Below are 13,383 nucleotides of genomic sequence, written 5' to 3'. Positions count from 1 at the left end.
CTGTTTCTACGGGATAAAATAAAAACATCAACACATTCGTGTGACCTATGAAACTTTGCGAGGGCTCAAAGAATGGACACTCACTGGGATCATCATTATCATTACCCACAGCAGCTTAACATTGAGCCTCACAACCCAGAGCCATAACATGACACACTTCTGTCCTTTCATCCTCAGATTAGTACTGGGGAATGTTTCTGTTTTGAGAGGATACTTGTCCTTTAAGAATAAAAGATGTCCACTCTTCAAAATCTTCCATACCTGTAGAGAAACTTGAGGAAGCCACATTCCTACTTACACAACAGTCGCTCTAACAAAATGTTTGGGTGTGGATCCACAGCCGGGTCTCAGGCTCTCTTTCTTCATTTTGCTTGAAACTACAGGTTATGCAATGCTGCATTTCCTAATCCCTTGTAGTGTATTAATAGATGAACAAAAATGCTGTTGCGTGGTAGGCGGATAGATTAGCAGCCAGAAAAGGGAAACAAACAAAATAAATCAGCAGTTTGGGTGCAGAGTGCCAATAACGGAAAACTATAAATCTATTACGAAGGCGTTTCCTGAATTTTGGAGGCCTTTTTGCACAAATGTGGAGGGTCCCATAAATGCTCTCCACTCCATTAACCGCATAATATTTCGGGTGGCCAGTTACGGCTGCATGCTCAAGGACCTCTCGTGGTTGCCGTCAACTTTTATTGCCTGTTTTTTAATACTTTTATACTGATAGGGCCCCGCAAGTCATAACACAGCTGAGTGCATCACCGAACCCCAGGCACTGCTCTGAGACCAAACACACACACAGTGGGGTACAGACCATAGACCGTCTATGGGGAAATCAGTTTACTCACTTTTAGTGTTTTGGATGGTGTGATTGGCTAACAGCTAACAGAACTAGCAGTACAAACACTGGCGAGTACACCGTCGCCACTGCCGAGTACATCGTCGCCACTGTAACATTGTGACTAACTTCTCTATAAAATGGTAGACGAGGCACTTAGTAAACCTTTTGTGGTTTTGTAAACCTCCTTGCCACATCATTTAGTGATAAAACACTATTTACATGTCTGGGGCTCATACAAAGGAGGCCAATTCGATTTTAAATGCTTTAAAAACAGGTCTTAAAAACCTTAATTTGAGTAAGTATTTTGCAGCCAAATCAAATAGTTTACAGGATGTTCAGCCTTTGTTTCTTTATAATGCTTTTAATACTTAACTTCTTTCTTTATAGGTCTTGTACAGGGACAATATAATGTTGGAGACACACCCGGTGGAGATCTGGACTCTACTGAGAGCACCTTTCATAGTTGAATCTGCATTTTGTCTCCATGAGACTAAGATCTCTGTGACAAAGAGACGTCACTCCCTACTCAAATAAGTGCACTCCTGATTCAGCAGCTGATTTTACTATTTTAGTCCTAAGATGAGTCACTCTGCTTGAAAAGGGGAAACAATGCTTCAACATGAACCAAAACCAAACAGAAAATACCCTCTGATGACTCTCTCACTCACACCTTTTTATTTGGATCCAACCAAGAGAAACACAATAGCGGCAGCGACCTGTCAATTACAGTAAGCCCCGCCCTAAAGCATCCCCTGCTTTATGGTCTGTTTGACTCTAAATGGACCATAATGTACTAAATGAACATCATGCTGTATTGAAGAAGACTTGAAACTAGAGATTGAGATCATAAACTCATGTTTACTGAGGTAATAAATCAAGAGAGAAGTAGAGTCATTTTCTCATAGACTTCTATACAACCAGAGGAGTCGCCCCCTGGTGGTCAGTAGAGAGAATGCAGGCTATAGAAGGAGACACCCTCTTCAATGTTGTTGCGGTCTCTCCAGCTGCCATCGTTACCAAAGAGCCACATGTTTTACAGATTACTACACTTGTACCTGTCTCAGGTGTGGCTCACATGCCTTTGAGGGCCAACTATCATTCATTCAAAGACTCCACCCATTGACTCACACTCATTCAAGTGGAGATAAAGGACCCATCAGTTAAACACAAGCTGCTAAGGTGACAGATGTATACTAGCCATAGTTTGCACATCAATATCGGTCAATATGGGAAAATATCGGTGCATGTCTCGCGCCTGGGGATTTGTCGGGAGCTCGTTTAATAATTCTCACCTTGAACAATGGCTATGGACTCGAAACTCTGCAGCTCGTGCAGTAGACACGTCCTCTCCGTCGGCTGGAGGTGGTAAATAAAGTCTTTGGCTCTCATCGGAGAGTTCAGCGGCTCTCTCGGCTCGTTCCTCGCGCCGTGTGTTCCCATCTGTCGCCCATTTCCCGGCAGCCCCGGGAATATCACCGCAGCCGTTGATGGTGGCGGTTGCCTCAATCCCGACGGTAACTTCTGTACAACCGGTCGGAGGACTCTCTGTAGGCAAATCTTGAGCATTATGGCGAAATAAATAAAGTACTACTAAAACCAGTTTATTATTAACGCTTCTTTAAGCGCAGAGCTCCGCCGTCGTCTCAACCGTCGGCTCCCAGCAACAAACGGCTGGCACGCGAGCTTAGAAGCACTTTCTAGCTAGATTCGAGCTCGCGACGACTTTTAATGGCCGTTTCTCTAGAACTCGAGTTAACTTTCATGTACATGTCTTCTCCTTCGTCTCATGATCCATTGAGACTCAGCGGACAGGAGGAGTTAATGCACATGAAGTTCAAGCTAAAGCCGAACAAGTACTAAACAGCATCAAGCCGGAATTAAAAACACTGATTTCCGGCAGAAGCTTTTCAAAATAAGACGTGGTGCTTCCGGTCACACCTTTCATGTTAAATCCACTGGCAAAAAATATACATTATAAATAATGCCTTCACTACGAATTACGAAAATACTTAATGTTTTACTATATATATATCAAAATGATATATATATAGTATATACAATAATTATTATTACTATTAATAAACTATCATTTAAACATATACAATAAAAGGGCATAATGAGAAGTAGCATACATATATATATATATATATATGTATACACACCACTTCTCATATAAATTTACATTTCTGTTTCCAGTACAGTTTATTCATTTTGCAATTATTGTTCACCTTTCTATCACAAATATATATATATAATGTTATGTATGTTACATTTCATCCCTCTATATTAACTTCACATTTTCCTAGCTTGTTTTTCTTTTTATACATATTTAATGAGTGTCCTTGTCAGAAGCCTATAGATCAACAACTTTCATGGCCAGTAACTGCCTCTCTGTAATCGTAAATCGTTTATGTATCTTTTAACATAAAGTATCTGCAAACCAAATCTAATGTTTGTTTGTTATTTGTTTCCTTCATATTACAGCAACTTCACTCTCGTCTGAATACATTACCGTCATCTCTGATTTACTTTGATGGCATCCAGTAATATTGTGTATATTGTTCAATAGTATTATGTATAATAACTGTGTAGAGGGGGCTTCTTGAAGGCCTCTCTTCATCTCCAGAATGAATTAAAAACTGAAGTCCAGGACCAGTAGCACGGTAGTACCTTCACCTTGAAATGTCACCTAAATGTCAGTAAAATGTCCCTTTCAGCGAGAGTAGTCTCCTCCTGCAGGTGAGACTTGTTTGATTCATACCGGTTCACCTTTCTCAGTCTTCATGGCCCTTCACACTGTGCCACGGCAGAGATCCGGGCAGGTTAATGGTGTGCCACACTGTGAGAAATTAGTCAAATAAAATCTGTCTCAGGGTCGTAAAATATCAATTATGAGGCACGTCAGATTGTGCAATGAATGTCTGGTGAATCACAGCGCTAGGGATCGAAAAACAAAGACAAATGAATAAACAAAACAACAAGCACAGACAGGTCACATGATCCATCGCTACCATTGCTATGTTTTTAAAAATGCAGCATCAAACATTCGCTCTGCTGCTGGAACCTTTCAAAATAAACGTGAGTAGTAGCAGCAATGAGGTTTTTGGTCTTTGGTGTCCAAATATAAATAATATATATATATATATATATATATATAATATATATACATACATATATAAATAAATAAATATAAATAACAAATATAATATAAATAATATATAATACATATAAAAATAATATCAATATATATAACTAAATAAAAATGAATACAATATAAATATACTGTTAAGTGTACTCTATCTTTTGTATTTGCTTGGTTACCACAGTTTTGCAGTATTGCAGGTAAACTACTCAATGAATCACCTGCGAACTGCGACTTTAAAAGCATAAATGGTGAAATAGCTCCATCTACTGGACCAATGAGTCCACTGCATGATATTCACTGCAGTTCAGCAGTCTCATTGTATTTCTATGTGTGCCAAATATGTACTCGACAAAGTAATTTAAAGGGACAGCTCACCCCAAAATAAAAAATATGTTTTTTTCCTATTATGTGTAGTGCAATTTATCAATTTAGTTTGTTTTGGACAGCTTCATGTCGGATCTATTTTCTTGCAACCACAAGAAACTGTTCACAACAAGGTGTGTGGATTGTTTTGAGTCCCTTTAAAAAGAAAGAAAAAGAAAAAAAAAAGTTGATGTTTAATGTTGATGTTCGTGACATATCGGAGACACGGGTCCAAACGCAATATCAAAGATGATTTTATTTACATAAATCTCTTTTTAAAACAAAAGGCAAAAATGAACAGCTTTTACCTTTTTCAAAAAGCTTCCAGAACAATCAATCAAACCAATAATCAAGAGTCCTTCACAGCTGAGAAACATGTCAAAAAGCACAGCTTTCTAATCACACATCAGACCTCCCGCCTCTCTCTCTCTCTCTCTCTCTCGTCGTCATCAACAAGAACTTCACGGATTCCTTGCAGCTTATTTTTCTGCGACCAGCGATTACAACAGTAATGAACAGGAGTTTGTAGTCAAACCCTTTAAGACGTTCAGGCTGTGGAAGTCTAAACAGTGTAATACTCGGGAGGAGTTGTGCTTCAAAGAGGTTTAATACAAAGTCACAATGAAGACCTCTGTGATCTGTATCGTCTAAATAAAATAAAACAACAATTTGAGAACATGTCTCCTGAATGATTTCTGGGCTGTTCTTTTGTTCCAGTAGTTTAAGCATCAGTGTTTAGTCGGACATCTTCCTTGTAGCTCCAAACAGAAGAATAAATATCACAAATTGGGAGCAATGACAGCGTTTTCTGTGACTTCCAGACTGTTTTCTGCCGCTCCGTAAGATTTCAGAACCTTTTATTGCCCAAGTACGTTACACATACAAGGAGCCTGACTTGGTGACATTTCTTTCAGGCCTGCAGACAGGAACCCTGAGACTAGAAGCACAGTGTGAGCCTGTTGGACTCCTGTGTGGACCAGTGATTAGAAAACATAAAAAGGTGCATTTACTGAGTGATATGAGCGAAAATCAGCTCTTACAACGCGACTAATAACACAAAAAAAAGTAATTATGGTACGTTTTTTTTCTTCCTTTTGAAAGAAATGCAAAGTACTTCGTAGATAAAACAAGTGGCACCTTCTCATACTGTATTATTGTGACACTTAGAGAAATAATCATCTCACCCGAACACCAGCGCTGTTATTCACCGAACTAAATACTGATTCACGTGAAGAGGAAATATGCATTGTTGAAAGAACATCTCATCCGAATGGTGTTTGTTTTATTAGATGTACAATAACGTACACAAATGTAAGCGAGGTCACACAAGAGACCAGTAAGTCGTGACGAGAGGTATTTCAGTGATTTCAGTAGCGAGTCACTTTGTAAAAGTCAGACACACCTCTCAGGTTCTCTGGTCGGTGCAGAGTGGATAGAAAACGGCTTCACTCTCCTTCTCTCTCTCTCCGGACACGCTCACCAAATCTCTGCTTTAACAAGTCGGTTATGGTTATGTTGGTTAGTGACAAAAAACGTCGAGCATGCGTGCAGGAAACCCGAGCTGAGATCAATCAAGTCAGGATTTGAGAGAACACATATCAAGAGAAAGTGAGCGGAACTGATGCTTTGAGCCACACACACCGTCAACCAATCATTTTTGGCAAAAAATAACAGCTGGAGGAAGCAATAACAGCAGTTTTCACACTCTAAACTTTCTTAAAACTCTCAAAAAAACCCTGACTTTGCACGTCGATTGAAGCTCGAATCAGTTTAATCGCTCCGGTTCTTCGTCGTTAATGAACTAACACACTGCTGGAGAGCTTCAACTGCATCTCCAGACATCGTCTGAGCACATTATATGTCAGCAGGCACACACACACACACACGTGCACACACACACACACACACACACACACTGGGGCTGCTTACATGACAAAATCTAAACAAGTCATGTGACCCAAGTGTTGCTTCTTTTCTTTTCTCTGGAAGAAAAACTACATTTCCACAGTGTGCTTCAACTTATGCTGGGCAGAATATATATATATATATATATATATATATATATATATACACACATTTCAAAATGTAGGTTATTAAAATGGTTATTAAATAATAAGTATGAGTTTTTGGTCTACATCATGCAGCCTCGGCGTGCACACACACACACACACACACACGCGCACACACTCACTCAGAGCAGCAGTTAATCTTTCCTCGAGCCCTTTTAGAGTAAAACTCAAAATCAAACAAAAACAAACAAAGAATAAAAAGCATGACATCCCTGACATTTTTCAAGAACAAATTAAGATGCTGTTGTGTTTTTTATAATTATTAACTTAAATATAATAAAGATATATACGTATATTTCTCTTCTATAGATCTCTTCCTGTCAGTCCTCGGTGGAGTCTGTGTCGTCGTTGATATAGTCTTCTTCTACTGGCGAGCTGCCATGTTGAGTCCCCCACTCGTCCTCGTCGTACTCTATGCTGTCGTTGTCCTCCAGCAGCTCGTTGTCGAGCCCCCCCGGTCCTGCCGCGGCCTGGACGCCGCCGGCCGCCGCCCCATCGTCGCCCAGCAGCTCGGCGTCCGGAGCCGCTGGGTCTGCCGCGGCGGCGGCGACGTCTTGCGGCGCCGCGTAGCCCCCGTTGTTATTAGAAAAGGCGGCTCGGTCCCGGCTCTCGTCCTCCACGTACACTCTCTGGTGGCACATGGGACACGTGTCCTGGATGTAGAGCCACTTCCTCAGGCACAGCGCGTGGAAGTAGTGGTGGCAGGGCGTGATGCGCGCCGACGTGGAGAACTCCTGGTAACAGATGGCGCACACGTCCTCGATGTTCGTCAGCTGGTCGCCGCGCATCTCCGGCAGCGAGTTGATCTTCTTGACGGCGGTGCGGCGGTTGATGAAGGTCTTCCAGCCGTTCTTGGCCTGCAGGTAGATGTTGAAGTAGGCGTGCAGGCACATCATGCACGCGCGGATCTTGCTGCCCGACTCGAACATCATGGTGTAGGCGCCGTTTCCGAACATGATGACGCCGAACAGGAACTCGATGATGTTGCCCGTGGAGCGCACGTAGTAGACGTAGTCGTCCAGCTTCTCCCACAGGACGTTGGAGAAGCCGTCCACCATGAAGAGGCCGTAGACCGTCAGTGACACCACCACCTGGAGGGAGACAAGGAAGGGGAACATCAAAGACCTTGTTCTCTACGTAAGCCACGCTTTCTGTCTCCACCTATGTGATCCACAGCTGATCCATTACCATCTCCACGCTCTTTATACCTTCAAAAGACATTCTGGAAACAGTTTTCAGCTTTAAAAGCAGGAAAAATAACATGTCAGAGGGAAGCAGGAGAAGGTGCATCTTCTATCACGAGAGCCTCACAGACCGGTGAGACCCGACAGGTTCTCCGTCCTCACCTTGAGGCAGAGCTCCACGCAGAAGGCGGTGACGGCGAACAGCCAGGTGTTGAGGGCGTAGTGGTGCCAGAGGGCGTAGCTGAGCGCCACGGGGAGCACGAAGAGCGCCAGCGACACCAGCAGGACGGGGAAGTGGCGGCGGACGGAGGAGACGTGGGAGGCGCTCAGCGACATGAGGACAGGGTCTGTCATGCCGTGGACGAAGTGCAGGATGGCCGTCAGCAGGAGGCACATGTTCCGGCTCAGGCGGACCTTCAAAATAAAAGCGAGAGGCTCTCAGTCACTGATGCATAAAGTTAAAAACACAACCTCTGCTAGCGTTTAACAGCAAGCAATACTGCACACTATCTTTCTAATAAGTCGGTAAATCAACAAGGTGTTCGGTTCAAGGTGCCTCCAAGTTTCATCAACTTAGACTTAAGAGAGTTTAAGACTCATTTAATGCCAATTACAAGTTAAAATAAGACTTTAAGTCTCCGTGGATTAGAGGTCAGCAACGTCTACCAGTTCAGAGTCTAAGAGAATAAAGGATTAAATAGTTTGTGTAGTAATGCGTCATACAGGTATGCAACATATTAGCTTACATTATAGCTTATTACCTCATACAATAGATTTTTTTCAATCATGGCTTCCTAGTTGTGCTGAGGAACTCAGGATTCAATATTTTTTACAGTACGTGATGAGAGTAAACGGTTCATCTGGGCGGCTTTTTAAAAACCACAATTTTAAGCTTCGTTTTGTTTGTTATTCCTAACTGAAGCGTTCGTCGCACACGATGAGTTTACGGACCGTCAGAAAGATGAAAATCTGATGATAATGACTTTTTTTTTTTTTACAGCTTCTAGCTACGATAAGTACCAGGCGTTCCTCGGGGTCCAGGCTGCTGAGGCCAGTCTGCAGAGCCAGGATGAAGAACAGAACCGGAGCCACGAAGCCTAAACGCTTATCCTCCTCCTCCGTCGAACCTGCAGAGGGTCAAAACAAGACGCTGAACTCCAGAATCCTTATAAATTAAATAGATTAAAGGAAAGTCACACACACACACACACACACGCACACGCACGCACGCACGCACGCACGCACGCACGCACGCACGCACGCACGCACGCACGCACGCACGCACGCACGCACGCACGCACGCACGCACGCACGCACGCACGCACGCACGCACGCACGCACGCACGCACGCACGCACGCACGCACGCACGCACGCACGCACGCACGCACCTATGAAGGCCAGGATGCTGAGGCCCAGGTAGTGAGCGACGGAGGAGATGACGGCGCTCATCCCCAGCACGGTGAGCGTGGAGTCACAGCCGGAAATGATGAGGTTACTGGTGAGATCCCAGAACACGTCCCAGCTCAGCAGGAAGCCCTGAAACACAGAGTCACCCTTACTTAAAGCTCCCTTTACATTTATACACAACGATTACACACATTTTAAGACCTTTTTGATATCAGACAGAATGCAATTTAATACGTTTTTAACGATCAAACAGGTCAAAGAATAATGGAAAACCAGTGGCGACGATAAGGCTGATTAGTATTCATCAAGTACATGAATTTAGGGACTTTATTTTACATTTTTGTCAGTACTATTCCAGCTGCATATAAGAAGGATATATATTAGATTAATCCTGCAGTCACACTTTCAGTTTATAGATGTGCAATATCTCCCACAGCAGCTCACAACCACACAAATAAATATATTTAGAACTAACGTTACCATCTTCAGAAGGAAAAAACTAATTATCAAGACCTTTGTCAGAGAATCACCCTCCGAGGCCTTTTAGAGGAACTGAATTCAGTGTCAGACACCCTGATTAAAAGCAGACTCGGCGGTTGTGATCTCACCTGTGAGTCGGTGCCTCCGTCTCCGCTCTCCCTCCTCACCGCACGCACCACGTAGACCAGGATCAGCGCCTGCGCGGTGACCCGGGTCAGCCAGAAGACCCGCAGCACGTCGGGGAACCGGATCCTCTTCCACGTGTCCTCGAGCAGCAGCTGGAGCCCGTAGATCCGGTACATGTGCCGCACGAGCAGGTAGACGTACCGGCACGAGTAGTAGAACCACTTGAGCCTCGCGGCCAGGCACACGGCCGTGTTCAGAGCCAGCGCCAGGCCCGAGAACACGGCCACCATCTGCCGGACGTCGGCGGGCAGCTCGATCATCAGCCCCCACAGAGGGATCATGATGTCCAGGACCACCAGCGCGGCGAACACCGACTGGAGGTCGAGCAGGAACACGTAGCCCACGCCGAACACCAGCTGCACCGCCGCCACGCCCAGCCACAGCGTCGGCCCGTTTCTGGGCAGCAGCCGGAAGCCCAGCGCCGCTTTGTAGTAGGCGCTGTAGAAGTCTATGTGGGAGGTGGCGTAGTAGTTGATGAGCACCGCCGCCATGCCGAGGAGGACGGCGGAGAAGAGGGTGTAGAACTTAAACAAGGCCTTCTGGGAGAGCAGCAGCACCAGGCTGGAAACGAACACACCTGAGACACAACGGGGGGACGTTAAAGGGACGGTACTGTCTCCTATAAAGATGTCTGTCTCTCTGTCTGTCTCTCTATCAGATGGAGCATCAGGATCTGGTGATGAGGTAAACAGCTTCATATCTTATTCATACACTCATTTGTTGTTGTTGTTGTTGTTGTCATTATTTATATCCTAACAATAAATGTGATGTTGTAGAAAGTGAACACAGGACTGTCGCTGACTGAAGCTTCTCAAGTTTGTCTGATGAAACAATATCAACACAAACGAGATTTAGAGGTAAACAGTCAGCTGATAATCCTGACGAGTCAAATGTTGACCAAGCAACAAAGCAAACAGAGAGAATATATATAAATATTATCACAATTAGTTTTAACTAACATGATATCAACATTTCATTTTTACATATCCCGGTTATCGTCATCTCTCCTGCACCATGTTCATTAGTTTATTATATGGATTCTTTGTCTCCTGAACGACATTAACCTCTAACAGAGAGCAGCTTTAGTCAGTGACGACGTTAACCTCGGACCAGCTTTGTAAAGAGTGACTAAATGGACTTAAAGGGCTGTTTGTGGAAGTCTTCTACTTCAAATAATAGTGCGCATTATGTTGATTTGCATCGCCTTTGAGCACTTTTCTGAAGTCTTGTTGTAGTTTTGACTTCAGGTAAACACTACTAGCTTTACTTGCTGGCACTAAACATTATTAAAAAGTGTGTTGAAGAGTCATCAGACTGTTGGCTGACTCCTCTCCAAAACACAGAGCTCTTGGCCAACACCGAGTGGACTTTCATGGAGCCGTTCAAAGGTAACCTGAACAAACGGAGAGTTATGTAACCGGGTCGTTGTTTGTCTACAATGTTCTCTTCCACCACATTGTTCTGTGTGGGGAGAATAACAGCAGCTGTGGTTAACGTACACTAGGATCAAGACACTGAATAGCTTTGTCTGTCAAATGCCACAGAAACATGGACATGTTAGTCAAGAATCATGTGACGCAATGATTAAAATGCTAGTTTAAATTATGTTTTTATGAGTTGTGTAAAAGAAAACTGAAACCACATATCGGACTGCAAAAATGCAAACAAGGCCTTTGAGATTATGAACACTAAACTCATATATGATATGATGATGGGCTATTGGAGGTCACATGATTGTTGATTATTCGAGTAGTTCATCGAAATAAAGTTAAACTGCAACAACACGAATAATCTGGTAATTTTTAAATTGATTTTCAAGTCATTTTAAAAACAAAAAGTTGAAACTTTTAATGGTTCTAGTTTTATAGGTTTTCATTCTCGTCTATGTTAATGTATTGATATTTTATTTAAGTTCTGCACTATTAGTCAGACTAAACAAAGCGTAAAAGTAAACTTGGGAAATTGTGCATTTTTCACTATTTTCGAGAATGATAAATATAGTTTAGCTCTTGTGGTTATTACTGAAATATTAACTGTGTTCTTACACAGAGTTCAGTCTATGATTGACATAACATAACAGCTTTTATAGGCTAGAGATATATCTTGACAGGCAGAATGTCAGGCTGCCTAAAAGGCCTAAAACTTACTTTAAGGACAACCGTAGGATTCTAGGGATACAGAATGTATCACAACATCTGGGATGAAAAATAATACCTGACTTTAGCGGTTAGCGAGAGAGAGATGGCGAGTTGTTGGCATCAAAAGTTAAATTTCAGACTGAATTATGTTTGAGGCAGAAGAGCCAGCACTGTGTCAGATAAACCCGGCTTGTATTGATGTTATTAGCGGTGGTTAAATCGGCTTTATTCAGGTGTGACAGGTGACATAGCGTCACTCTGCTGACTGCTAACGTCACGGTTAAGCTAACGCTAGCTGCCAGTTTGACACGAGTTGTTCAGGCTCCTGTACTGGACTTTAAAAACCCAAAACTTACCCATGACTCTCACCAACACCTTCACCATCGTGCCGGTCCATCCCAAACCCGGGTCGTAGTACGAGTTAAAAATGGCGTCGATAATAAAGATACACGGAACTCTCAGGACCACATCGAGCACCGCTAAGGCCTGCGGGCCGAGCCGGACTGGAGTGGACGCCATGCAGGCTTACAGTCCTGAGGAAAAGCCCCGGCTATTTGGCAACATTAGAATAAACAACAACAACAAAAAGCCGGCTCTCCTCCTCGGTTTCCGCTTTGCTTGGTGTCTTTATTTGATAGGTGGAGACCTGTCCGCCATGTCTGAGCCTCCTGTTGCTTCTTCTTCTCTTTTAACGTTTTAACGTCGCGTTGCTCTCCTCCGGATTGTTGTCGCCATTAAACGTTACACCGTCAGAGTCTGATATCCTGAAAAAAATACTTGGATATCTAATTAAATGGCCGTTTCTGTTGCTTTGGGAACACACAGCAGAAGTTGCTGTTAGGCTGTTAGTTCCGACGTAAGGTGACGTGACGTCCAGCGTCAGAGGGCGTGGCAGGTGACGCGACAGTTTCTTCTTCTTCTTTTTTGAGGTTTTGTTTTAGGTTTATTGGCGGTTGGCAAACAATGAATTGGTACATTACTGCCACCAGCTGGTATGGAGTGTGGATCAGGATGTCTAGTACTTAAAATAAAATAAAATAAAACAAAACAAAACAAAAAAAAAAAAAAAAAACTGGCTCATATTTTCTTAATAATATTAGTTAGTCTAAGATATTGAAATAATACTTGATTTGACATTTAGTTAAATTCTAAATTAATATACAAACCCAAATAAATGTTATAAAAGCTTTAAAAGAACAGTTTGAATCAAACCTGCTTTATTTAGTTATATTTAATGTATTTTCTTATCATTTTATATACTTTTCATTTATTTTAACACTAGTCTTGTGAAAAATAACAACATATTTGGATCCGATATGCATGTTAATGTCCTCTTTCAACACGTTTGTTAATGTTTAGGTTTTTGTTAAGTTATTCATGATAACTGGTACATTTATGCAGACTTAAATGTTTTTTGCATTGTTAAAAAATTTGCATAGATAGCCTTATGATTGAAAAAATAGTTTGAGTGTAAACAATGTAAGAGCGTATATGTTCTTTAAATAACATAGAGGAAGTGAGGCAGACCTTATGACCAAGGCTTACATTTAGTGGGAAAATAAATGAATA

At 42.7% G+C, this 13,383-nt stretch overlaps 1 protein-coding gene across 1 annotated transcript; it reads right to left on the bottom strand.

The window, feature by feature from the left end:
* Nucleotides 1-4,587: 4,587 nt before the first annotated feature.
* LOC142972060 (E3 ubiquitin-protein ligase RNF139-like) lies at nt 4,588-12,751 on the bottom strand. Its single transcript, XM_076112860.1, has 6 exons — nt 12,171-12,751; nt 9,619-10,253; nt 8,992-9,139; nt 8,623-8,729; nt 7,765-8,016; nt 4,588-7,509 (listed from the first exon to the last, which is right to left on the bottom strand). The coding sequence occupies exons 1-6, from the start codon at nt 12,331-12,333 to the stop codon at nt 6,739-6,741; spliced, it is 2,076 nt and encodes a 691-aa protein (XP_075968975.1). The 5' UTR covers nt 12,334-12,751; the 3' UTR covers nt 4,588-6,738.
* Nucleotides 12,752-13,383: the final 632 nt, after the last annotated feature.

The sequence above is a fragment of the Anarhichas minor genome, unplaced genomic scaffold (genome assembly GCF_050575085.1).
Source record: "Anarhichas minor isolate MPS153535 unplaced genomic scaffold, ASM5057508v1 ptg000051l, whole genome shotgun sequence".
NCBI lineage: Eukaryota > Metazoa > Chordata > Actinopteri > Perciformes > Anarhichadidae > Anarhichas > Anarhichas minor.
The sequence above is the reverse complement of the archived record's forward strand: the minus strand, read 5'-3'. Positions and strand labels throughout refer to the sequence as shown.